The sequence below is a fragment of the Macrobrachium rosenbergii genome, chromosome 42, assembly GCF_040412425.1.
Source record: "Macrobrachium rosenbergii isolate ZJJX-2024 chromosome 42, ASM4041242v1, whole genome shotgun sequence".
NCBI lineage: Eukaryota > Metazoa > Arthropoda > Malacostraca > Decapoda > Palaemonidae > Macrobrachium > Macrobrachium rosenbergii.
The window spans coordinates 19,736,418-19,749,554 of record NC_089782.1 but is presented as its reverse complement, the minus strand read 5'-3'; the positions used below and the strand labels follow the sequence as shown (position 1 = coordinate 19,749,554).

General features: G+C 37.6%; 1 protein-coding gene across 1 annotated transcript in view; it reads right to left on the bottom strand.

Moving 5' to 3' along the window:
- Positions 1-13,137, bottom strand: part of LOC136827754 (poly(A) RNA polymerase gld-2-like) — a 66,107-nt gene that overhangs the window by 16,953 nt on the left and 36,017 nt on the right. The window contains exons 3-5 of the mRNA XM_067085215.1: positions 5,728-6,179; positions 5,268-5,687; positions 1,606-1,740 (exon numbers count right to left, since the gene is read on the bottom strand). Coding sequence (XP_066941316.1) covers positions 1,606-1,740; positions 5,268-5,687; positions 5,728-6,179 — 1,007 coding nt within the window. The remainder of the gene's footprint in view (positions 1-1,605; positions 1,741-5,267; positions 5,688-5,727; positions 6,180-13,137) is intronic.

Sequence of the window (13,137 nt, the reverse complement as noted above, 5' to 3'; positions counted from 1 at the left end):
ACTCAAATGGACAATATAAATATAAATGTACATTACTACAAATAATGCCATGGAACATCTATAAAATAAAATAAAAAGTAAAAACAAAAATGAAAGTAAATAAAGAAAATAATTTATAGGCAAAAAAGACCTTTTTGGTTCCTTTGTGGGGAAAAAATCTCAAGGTCAAGACCACAAATGAAGAAAATTAACCAATCCATCAACGTTAAGCTTACACACTGAGTACTTGTGAATTTCCATTTCTGACTGACATAACAAAATGCATTCTACTAACTAAACAACACTTTTTTTCATTCAGGAGACTAACAATGAAACCCCGTTATACAAAATAACTAGTAAAATTACAACTGCTGGATAAAAGGGTTGTGTAGAATTGTGTTAGTCTTGAAAAGAGACTACAGTATCCAGAACTTTTGATTAACTAACCACACTACTATTAGGTAAACAAACTGACAGTATTAAACAACTACATTTTGTTTACTAATGTGTCAGCTATAGACCTGCACACAACTAGTGAGTTAGCTATAGACATGCACACATCTACATCCTAAGTGTCTCATGTTAACCGTGTAAAATAAATAGCTGATCTTTTTTTAACTTTATACTAAAGATACCTTAACTGACACAGATATGTAACTTGTGTTTGCACATATATACAAAACAGCATCTTACAATTTTATAAAATAAATATTCATTTAGCTTATTGCCTAAGCCTCTTGTGCTTGTTGGTTAAAGTGCAGACATACCTGCACATACTAGACTCCTTTTCCAAACACCACTGTTGCTATTCCTCAACATGTGAATATATTTTCGAAAACAAACCATCTCAAAAAAGCTATAAACATGCAAAGCAAGCTCCCGTAAAACACAAGTGGAAATTGATACTAAGCGTTTATTATTATTCAGTAGTTTAACCAGACCACAAAATACAAAGCATAAACTTATTATTATTCAGTAGTTTAACCAGACCACTAAATACAAAGCATAAACAAGTTCAGTACAAAGCAGAAGAAAATAATAAATAACATAAATCTAAATATAAATCTTTAAGCTACTGACAAACTGCAGTTAATGAATAAGGCAACCCTAGTCAATGGTGAACAGCTCTTCAAAGTAATATTGCACTGCCATAAGACTTACAAAGTTCTACATTATAAAGAATTATAGACCAATGGTAAAAGCATTATAGCATCAGTTTAAAAGCTTGTCATCTTTCTACCTACATACATACTTGCTAGAGGGCATTAATTTTATTGCTATTGTCCTCCTAAAGACAAGAACAATCAAAACAGAATTTCTCAAAAACTTAGCAGATGATGACTCAAGATTTGAAGTTACCATAAATTTTCACAAGCAACACAAAGCACCACAATGTAACTGTCCTGTTACATCATATACATGCAGACATCACATGTGAGGTATTCACAAAGTATCCCAAAAATATAAAAATTATACTTAGGACAAGATAAATAGTGGTATTAAATCTAAACATCCAACCACAGTCATACACCATTCTCAAGTGCCTTCCCTATTTTGATGAGTAAACATAATACACTTAAAATCATTGACAAACCAGACTTTCCCTAATAATATTAATAAACTTACTTGGTGCCATGTTTGGGGTCGGCAGGATTGGAGGTCTGATCTGGGGGGAGACTCGGGGGGCTGGGAGGAGTAGAACATCGCGAAGAATAGCCAGTGTCGCATCCTCCACTGTTCACTGACTCTGCACCTTCACTGCTGCAAGAGAAATAAAAAGTTGTAAAGACTTCTGGCTCTGACTGACCCCGATCAACCCTGATTACTTACATTATGTATATGAAGTCAGTACATGCTATAATTACTGATTTTTGACTGCTCTATATCACATTTCCAAGCTCCCTCAGGGACCAGAAGAATTTTTTCTTGAATGAAAAATGAAAATCAGAGCAAAGTGATTAGGTTGAAGAGCTACTGTTAAGTATGAACAATACAAGGGAAACAGATAAAAAGCAAAAGGAAGAAAGTAATGCAGCTGGGAACAAAGGGACTTTTAATGCTGTCACAGGTGTAATGTTCAAGGAATGCTGTCAGCAGTACCTTTTATACTGTAGGGAATAAGCCCACTTTTCTTCACTACAATGACTTACACTCTTAGGGTCTAGGCCTACGTATAAGAGCAGCTGTTAGCCCATTCCAACAGACTGTGCATTAAAAATGTGATAAGTCTCTGTCACCTAGTGAATTATGCTTGTTAAACATACGGAAGGTGAAAGATTAATTTATATTTTCCTTTTTCCCTAAAATCAATATATTGCATACAAGCAGCTGCCTTGACACAATCCTTGTATTACTGTACTTTTGGAAAGTAACTAAACATACCAACATATAACTTAATTAAAATCCAGACTGATCAGCTTACCAATATACTTGGGCCCTCCATAAGTGGACTTGAAACATTATTATCTGGCCCTAACAGCGGTAAAAATATACATATTTCTGCATCTAATCTTTAACATATCACAATGACCACACTATAGCAAACATTTAGTTTTTCTAAATGGTGATAACTGGCAAGCATATATTACACAAATGCTAACTACTTACTTTCTAAGCACATTACTGTTTCCGATTTTATTCAATATTACCACTACAAGCTGGAAGTCTTTGCCCAATTTCTTATATCATAACCTGAAATACTTTCTATGCATATTACAACCAAGTTATCTTCTGACAAAAGAAATAGCATGGAATCCAACATTCGGTAGGCTAAATGCAAATCATCACACCTGGCTTACCAGACTTATGGCTTGTCTAATAATTCATTACTACTGCATAATGATTAATACCCAGTTACTTACCAGACTTATGGCTTGTCTAATAATTCATTACTACTGCATAATGATTAATACCCAGTTACTATTTCATGCAAAACACTAGCATAAACAAGTACTAACATAAACAACAGAGTTGAGAAACAGCTGTATGCCAATGTTAGTTACCATACTTATCACAAGTTTATTAAAAGTTGTATTAAAAACTTCCCAATTCTCAATGGTGACTTTCATAAATAAAATTGCAATAAATTTTTATTAACCCTTCCCAAAAAGGCAAAGGCCTTAGGAAAGCACACCAGGCTGCAAAACATTTTGGAAAAGGCAAAATCAACAACGGACACTAATGCATTCGCATCTTTACTTAAAATTTATTACATCCATAAATGCATTTTTCAAACCCAGCTTTATTTACAAAAAAACTGTATCTACAAAATGAAAATTTTTAATCAATTTGTATTTTTCATAACTAACAAACCTGAGGTCTTTATGTGAGGGGATTTTCCCAAACGCTGAGCTGGAGTCCAGTTAAAAATAGCACAAGGTTTTGGTGGCAATGGAAGATACCCAATGGGGAAACAGGTAGGTGGAGACTGACCTGGATTCCCCCCTAGATGATGCTGTGAAGCTTCAGTTTTCTTCTCAGAACTCACGGCAGAGTGGATGTCTGTAGTACTTTGTCAGCTATCATTTGACAACACATGGCAATAATGGTATTGGTAAGATCAATCGACTGATAACATGACAGTACAGGCAGCCCCCAGTTTACGACGGGTCCGGCTTACGACGTTCCGAGGCTACGACGCTTTTCAAATATATTCATCAGAAATTATTTCCTGGTTTACGACACATGTTCTGGGGCTACGACACATCATATGCCGATCCAATGGAAGAAATATGGCTCCAAAATGGCAGAATAATCAAAATTTAGTTTTTTTTTATGAAAAACTCAATAAAAATGCAGTTTACATCGTTTTCAATATACCCAAAGCATTAACAGTAAGGTTTTCTTAGGACTTTTGACGATTTTCGACGATTTTTCGGTTTACGATGATTTTTGGTTTACGAAGCGGTGTAAAAACGGAACCCCCGTCGTAAACCGGGGACTGCCTGTATTTTCAGAATGTACGAATTACCAGAATGCAGATGGAGCATGATCAAAATGTTCACATTTTATAATACAATATGATAATACATGCAATGTAATTTGATACAGTAGTAAAACAAGCTTTATTAAACTTAAAATCATTTTAAAAAGAATTCTGCTATCTGACTTTTGCGAACAGATACAGTCGGTGTAACAGCCAAACTAGGACAATTCACCTAGACAAATTTTAGTGACCCACCCAAAAAGTCTTGTCACATCCTACACAAGTGACTTGGGGTGACTCAGCACAGCTGTTGGTGTGCCCAACAAACCTTATGAATGATGATTTACCCTCCACAGAAAAAGTTTTGGTTTTCAGAAAACCAAGACTTTTTGGGTAGGTAACCAAAAAGTGTCTAGATGAATTGCCCCAGTGATGCTGTTGCATCGACGGTATCCATTCACAGAAGTCAAATAGCAGAGTTCTATTTAATATTTTAAGTTTAATAAAGTTTGTTTTATTAGTGTATCAAATTATATTGCATATGTTATCGTGTTGTACTATATTATAAAATATGAACATTTTGATCATGTGCCATTTGCACTCTGGTAATGTGTACATTCTGTAAATAATCAGTTATTGATTTTACCAATATCACCATCGCCATGTGTTGTCAAATGATAGCTGACCAAGTACTGCGGACATCCACATTGCCAAGAGTTCTGAGTAAAGCATAATTTTTCATAGACAGAACAAACCTTCGGTTTTAACATTAGAAAACCTATTCGATTGAAAAAACTTTCTTCTCAATACACACTGCTGACATGGGAGGGCATCTAATATGCACATGTGTCTTACATGCCATCAAATGTGGTAGTTTCCATTACTGCATGCTTAAAATATGAATACTCTTTCCTGCTAATTCTTAGGGGGTTTCCTTTCATGTAACTTTATCTTTTCATTGGCCTGGGTATCCTGAAAGGCTCTGCTAAATCGACACCTAATAGGCTTACTATTTTGTAAATTACTTATGCCACATGATTTATAAAAACCCTTCAACTCTATGTACATGCATCCGAACTTTCAGGCATGAACAGTAAAACTTGGCTACTAGTAAATAAAGACAATCATATGTTCACCATGGGCAAACAAAATAATAGGATATCTTTTCAAAAATAAGAACATATCCACCAAGTTTCAGTACTGCAACAAAAATATTCAGTAATCCCATTTATGCAAAATGTACCTTTCTGAAGACAATTGTACTTTAAAGGGTGTTACAATGTTTTCTCAAATCTAGAATATTTTTAGTACACTTATCTGGCATAAAATCACTAACCCCGTATGTACTCGAAAAACTACTTACCTGTCCTTGCTACTTTGTTGCTGGCTCTTCCATAGGGCATCCTCCAAAAGTTTCTTAACCTCTTTTGCATCAACTGCTTTGCTTGGAGGAGGGTGACCAGGGGCCTTCAACTCTTCTTCCTCTTCTTTACTAGACGATGTAGCAGAGTTGGTATACTTCTTTGGTGATGACTTATCTCTCTTGTTGGTGACACAGCAATTATTATGTTGTTCCTCTGGTTCAATATTCTTAATGTTCTTGTTCTTATTATTGTTACTGTTATTGTTGTTATTGTTTGAGTTGTTATTACTGCTGTTGTTATGATTACTTGACTTATTCTTGTTTGCTGAGTTCTTGGATGGTGTGGTGGTGTTATGTGACTTTACAACGTTCCCTGTATTCTGGCCACGTGCAGGCAACACCATTCTGAAGGATGCTCCACTGACAATTGGTGATTTGCCACCCAGTTCAAGCTGCGAACTAGAGGCGATGGCTAACGCACATGTCTCCTTTAAGTTCAAAGATACAAAGGTGCTGGATTGCCTTTTGAAGCTGAGACAGATAGTCACTTTCTTGATCTTCTTTTCCTTGACCACCACCAACGATCTTAGCTACACCAACACCACTTACACCAGAGTTCCCACAACACTTACCACCACTTAAACTATTTGCACTTAGACTGTAAAACTGACTATTATTTGTACTATGGCCGTTGCTTTGGTTTATAGAGGAAGAATATTCGGCTAGATGGGCTCTGTCTGAATGTCCTTGCTGGAGAGTTGTGTAGGGCAAGGCTAATGAATTACGTGTTGTAGTTGAGGTTGTTGATGACTTCGTAGGAATTATGAAACTAGAGAGGTCTGAGTCAAGGGTTAGGTGTAAGAGACTGTCGGTGAGCTGCTGACCGTTGGAGACACCACACTTGGCTGCCACCTGAAAAGACAAGATTTGATTAACATACCTGGAGTATACCCTAAGGTCTAAATCATCACACTAACGTGCATGCAATCATCTCTGGAAACCTGAGAAAGAAATTTTAAATGTATATAAAAATCAATAAACTCTAGATGGAACTGCAACAAAATAACCTAAAATAAAAACAGTATACAGTATGTATAGTACATCTAAAATAATAACACTTGAATATGAAAGAGCAAAGAGAGAACGAGCATTATCGAAAAACATTTACGACCAACTATCTCAAATACTCGCAAACACTTACAAAAAATTCCAAATTGTTTTATACTGTAGAGTAAGATTTTTTTATAAAAACGTGTGGTACAGCATCTTGTCTAATGAATGCCTTGAACACAACAAGGAGAATGTAGCAAGAACAGGAAAACATAACTTTGCTCTGTAACAAATATTTTAACTCAATAAACCACTAAAAACATTCATACAAAATACTGTACACGAAATTTCAACCTACAGTATTAGGTCTTTACCTACAGCACAAGGGAAAGGAGAAAAGTTTATCTTAGCTGATAAAACGCAACTCCTTCAGCTTAAAAATTAATAATAAAACATAACACCCAATTTCAAGAAGCTGTAGTTACTGACTGGTTACTTTCTATTGAAACAAATCGTTTATAACTAACTAATTAACTTTCTATAGAAGGAGCCTGCTTTCTCTACATTGGATTATCACTCTATAACATCTCTACAACAGAAAGTAGTTCAACAAGGTCAATGAAGCCCAGAGAAGTTGCTCTATATTTGTCCTTACATAAGAAATGAATATTTACGCAAGAAAAGCTAAGGAAACTGGACACCTTAGTGAGAAGAGACAAAATGAGCAGGTGAAATGTACAGGGCAGAAAACAAAATGTGCTTAGGCCTAAAGGTATGCTACAAAGAACTTTTAGTGCCATCTACAGTGTGCCAACAAATACTACTGAATATGGGTAGGTAATAATCATAACTGGAAGTTACTAAGCATTTAGGTCTCTTTAGAATATATAACTACACAGACAGGATTGTTATACTTCATCACACACACCTGCTCTGATATTACTGTATCAACCTTATAAAATAATATTTGCTAATTTCTTCATTTTACATATCTCAATGAACAGCAGGTATCCTTAGAATTCTCCCTAGAATATACAGAAAGGCAATGATGACTCCACCGGATCTCATGTCCCATAAAAATCTCTTACAAGCTCTGGCAAATTATCTGACTCTTCAAGGAAAGAATAGCTACCTCATATATCGTGACAATGAAATTTACCTCCCTAAAAAAAAAAACCCTGATATGAAGGATGTTGAAATATGAATGATACAAGAAAAACTCCAATTAAATTTATCTTATCAAAATGACTTTATCTCTAACTACGTATTTGGTTATGACATCATCTTATCTCAAGGAGAGTATACCATGCAATACTGTTCACGACTATCTGTAATTTTCAACCAACCCCATCACAAGGTATACTGATGAATCATTCTTCAGCTAAGAGTACATGTCACTCCACCACAACCTGAAGCAACACAATTAGCTTTGAGCTACTCAACATTGCAAAGGTGAACTTCAACTAAAACAAAATTGTATAATTAACACTGAAATGTAGCACCTACTTACCTGAAAGAGCAGCCTTGAAATTTATCTATACACGTTGTTCTATTTATAGCAACATTTAGGAATAAGGAAATGCATAAATAATCTGAAATTACCATCTAAAATTTTCATATTTGAAGATATACATTAGCCCTGTCTCATTCTACAGCTCCACTTCAAACTATATAACAACTAAATGAATAAAAATTACAAAAACCAACAACAGTGGTCTACCCAATCTAAGCTGATTTTTTTAAAAAAATATATCTTTTTTTTATAAAAATTTCTACGCTTTTAATAACACTTCTGGCCCATGCTTAGAGAAAATTTTCACCCTATAAACAACAAATTACACAATAAAATTGGCAAGATATCTAGATAAAAAAATTATCTGGGCAATTAATATACCGTGGTAACGAAATGTATGCCTTATAACTCAGAAAATTTTATAATTCACCTCTTCAGAATTGTCCAAAATAACTCACAAACTGAATCATCACATTGTACAAGAACTGCAAAATGAGCAGGAACACATTCAAGGTCATCATCATCTCCAATGAGCAGAGGCTACCTCTCCATACTAACATATTGCTATTTGGAACTGTCTTCTGGGGCTTTATACCCTATGCCCAATTCTCCACACATCCAGCTCTTGCTTTCTGTCATTTACTTTCCACAACAAACAACTGCCCATTATCTACTCTTTCTGTCGTAGTCGGGGGATTGTAGATAATGACATCATTCATCCGCAGCCCAATAGCAGCCAAACTACCGATGATGTCAGCCGCATGATACATCACGCAACGCAGGCCAATGGGAACGCGAAATGAATGACATTCCCAGGCTGCCAAGATCTGTCAGGGGATCGGAAGCCACGCAGAAATTCTGGCTTGAAGTTCTGACTGCAACCAATCAGAATTCGCCATCCATGACCTCTGAAGCCCGTATAATCTAGAAGGACCATGTAATCTGCCAGTCTCTTACTAGCTCCCGCTGGAGAATGACAGAAGAGTCTGGCTTAAACGCTACGAGGCAACAACTGTATAGAACCAACTGTATAGAATATACAGTATAAAGAAGCAGAATCCAGATTTGACTTTTCCCATGAAATGACAAATATAGCGAGTTGTTAGCACGCACCTCACTGAAGAGAAGTCCGCACAAGGAAAAAATAGAAAAAGTCTTTCTACAAAATAAATGCAGCTGAAGCAGCAATAATATTCAATAGAACTCACAAAAGAGGGTCTGTGCCAAATTATAATAATAATACATAATACATATGAAGGAGTAGACTCTTTTAACAGGTTGAAAGATATTATGCAATTTATTTATAGCAGCCTTTTTCTATCTTCTATGATTTTCGCTCAGGCTAAGAAGCGTTGTCATCACTGGCCGATAGCCCATGTTGGAAAGGATAGCGTGCGGAATATAAAGTCTTTTACTAAAAACCAATCAGAAATCATTTGTTTGGGTTCAGTTCTATTTGGTATCGCTTCATACGTTTCAACCAGCTTGCCGGTCATCCCCGACGGGTCAGGTTTCCCCCAGGTTCATCGCATATGTTTCGACCAGCTCGTTGGTCATCCTGGACGGGTTTTAGGAGGTCTGAAGAAACGAGGTGTCGGATCGAGACCCCTATAAATAGCCAACCCGAGCACCTCGCTTCTCTCAGACCTCCTAAACCATGTCCAGAGGATGGCCAACGAGCTGGTGGAAACATGCTCGACGTACCCAGAATAGAACCCAAACCCAGACGAACGATTTCTGATTGGATATTTTTTTAATAAAAGACTTCCCATATTCGCATTAATTATCCTTTTTCCAACATGAATACTGCCAGTTACTGACTAACATCGCTTGAGCCTGAAAAAGCGAATCATATGGAAGATAGAAAAGACACTATATAGATAAATTCGCATAATACAGCCATCCTTTTTAATAACAATAATACTACTTATACTAAGCATTGTGCACATATACCTCTGCATCTTTCTGGGAAGACCATGAATGAAATAAATGGATAAGGAACCATTAACAAAAGAGGCAAGGTTAAAGGAAATGTATAAAGAGGTAGTAATTGGTAATTTTTTTTTTTTACCCTCAGATCATCGCTAGGTCAGACTATTACATGTAAAGTCAAGAGACTCTCTTTATGTTACCACCAGAGAGTTACATACACACTTTAGAAAAACCCACAATGGCAACCTAATCTGCCAAAAAATTAAGTTATTTGACTCAGCAGCCTACCATCATCACAAGAAATTTACTAAAACACTGCACATCCTGCAACAGAGCCCATCCCTTAAATGCATCATAGCAGCAAAAGGTAAAAGCACTCCCCAGCCTTCCTAGCTTCCCATGTGATAGCCTGACCATTTAATGACAAATAAAAAACTACCAACACCCAGAAACTTACAATTTTCTTAAACCTTACCTTTTCAATATTAGGGTCTTTTCCATTTATTTCATTCATTGCACCTTTACCACCCAGAAGATGCACACGCGTATGTGCAAATCGTCCAAGCTTTGTACTTGAGATATATACACCATTAATATCCTTTGGATATGTGCCTTGTATCAAATACACTACTCTCCATGATTAAAGAGTTCACAACAAACAGGCGTCTAAACCACCTGTAACATGCCTCAACTGGTAGACAAATGTGTGTTCAATTAATCTTTCTTCAAATATTGTGCGTGGCTCTTCCAAGATTCAGAATCATTTTGTGCAGTGTGTGTAATGAACCCCTCATTAGTACTTTACTCAATTTTTCATGATTCCGCCTCCCAGCTAATACTGAGAGTTTACTTCTTGGGACCACTGGCATCTTTTGTCACTGGAAGTTTTGAGGACTGTTTTTTTGGGACTTTATTTCTAAGGCCAGTTTTCAATCCAAGTAATTTCTAGTTTAATGATGTTGCCTTTCTAGCCTGAGGCAGAGTAATGAGTTACTTACTATTCTCTGTTTCTGTTCTAAGTTTCATGTTCTTCATTGATTTGTTTCATAGATTTTCATTTGCCACAGTTAATTTGGTTCTTGTGAATTACTGTCTTTTTCATGTTAGAATACCCTCAAATCCAAGTTATCATATTTTTTATGTGAAATAGTGTTAAAATGACATTTTCATAATAAAATTAAGTTTCATATATACTTACCAGGTAATCACATAGCTAACATATCTACCCTCGCGCAGCTACATTTTGAATTTCACACTAGCGTTTTTTTTTTTTATGTAGGTAGGTGAACCCCGTCCACAACCGGGGGAAGAAGGAATACCCTGCCAGCCATATTCAATTTGTCTGTGCCCTCATGTCCATAAGAGGGGGGATGAAGGCAGGCTCTGATTCTGTAATTACTTGCTAAGAACATATGAAACTCAATTTTATAATGAAATGGCTATTTAATATAAGCAATCACTGGCAATTACATAGCTGAATCACATTGAATTGAGGTGGGTTACATGATACAGTCTACCCAAAAACATAAAAGCATGATAATGAATTTGAAGAAAACCTACAGCAATAGTATGCTTGTTGCTCTCATGGTAAGACAGCTAGTGCAGGTGAATAATGCCTCTGCTGCGATCATCTTGACTGTGAGGTGGCTGTTGAACTGTGGGGCGCCTACTTGGCGGAGCTTGCAGTGAAGGATATGACTACGGCTCAGCATACACAGTGTTGCGCTCTTGCTAAGGGCGTAGTACCAAGATTAAAAAAACCAGACAATGCTGTCACCTACTCTGAAAACACTTGATAAAAAACTACAGCCTATCCACCAAGACTGGTGGACACTCCAGGCACCTTGTACCTGGTTCCTGGAGGTGGCAAACAGGTCTATCACTGGCTTACCCCACAACTTCCAGACCTAGACAAACTAGGGGATCCAGGATCCACTCGGTGGGAAGGACCTGCTTCTGACAGCTCAGCTTATCTGCCATCACATTTAACTTTCCCTGGATAAAGCAGGTGACCAGAGTAACTCAACTGGAGTCCATGTCCGGAGACTTCTTGTTTGTCTAGCAGGGCTCCCCAGCCTATGTCTGAGGTGTCGGAAGGGTTCAGAGGATGAAGGGACTTTCCTTGCAACAGCCACCACTGCAGGTCCAATTTGATCTCCCGGGTGATCAGAAAAAATGTGACTGTCTGGCTGTCTTTCTGTTCCAGTTGGCCTTCAGGTAAAACTGGAGAACTCTCATACGTAGTCTGCCCAGTCTGACGAACATTTCTATGGAGGCCAGAGTCCCCAACAGGTTCATCCATTGTTGAGCCGAACAAGATGAAGGGGCTAGAAAATTCCAGGCTGTCTGCAGGCAGCTGGATATCCTCTTGGGGGATGGAAAAGCCCGAAAACCTGGAGAGTTCAGTATCATCCCCAGATAGAGGATTTCTTGCAAAGGGGTCAACTGGGACTTCTGAAGATTTATAAGAAGGCCCAGCTCCTGGGCCAGAAGATTCATCTTGTGTGCATCCTCCATGCACTTGTCCTTCGAAGGGGATCAAAGAAGTTAGTCGTCAAAGTAAAAACTGACGGTGATCCCTACTAAGTGGAGCTATTTCGATCGAGAAGCGAGGACTTGAGTGAACACTTGAGGGGCTGTATTAAAAAAAAAAAAAAAAAAAAAAAAAAAAAAAGGGGCCTGAAACTGGTGCACCTTGTTTTGGCAGACAAACCTTAGATATTTTCTAGAAACTGGTTAATTGGGATACGAAAATATGCGTCTTGTTTATCTAGGGTTACCATCCAGTCACCCTGGTGAATGGATGCAAGGACTGATTGGCTTGCCTCCATCTGGAACTTTATCTTCAAGACAAAGTGATTCAGGGTGCTTACATTGAGGACTGGTCTCCAACCCCCTGATGCTTTCGGTACCACAAAGAGACGATTGTAAAACCCCTCCGTGCTGGTGTTCTGAACCTCCTCTATGGCCCCTTTCTGGATGAGGGAGGAAACTTCCTCCAATAGGGCTGAATGCCTCTCAAAGCCTACCAAGTACGTTGTCAATGTGATGGGGGAGGTGACTAATGGGGCGGGGGGAGCTCTCCAAGAATGGGATGACGTAGCCCTCCTTCAAAACCTTGATACTCCTCTTATCAGCCACTTCTCTAAAAACTCTAAAAGTCTGGCTACTACAGATACATGAAGGACTTCTGTCTCACTTTTTCTGCACTGGCTTGGAAGAGCTCTTCTTGATGATCCTGTATGCAAACCTGACATTTGCACAGGACCTAAACAGTGTTCTAGATCTTCCTCCATGAAAGGGCTGTTGCTGGAGGGGGGAGGTGGCCCTAGATTGAAAAGACGACAAGTCCTTGGGGTGCAGAGATGACTTGGA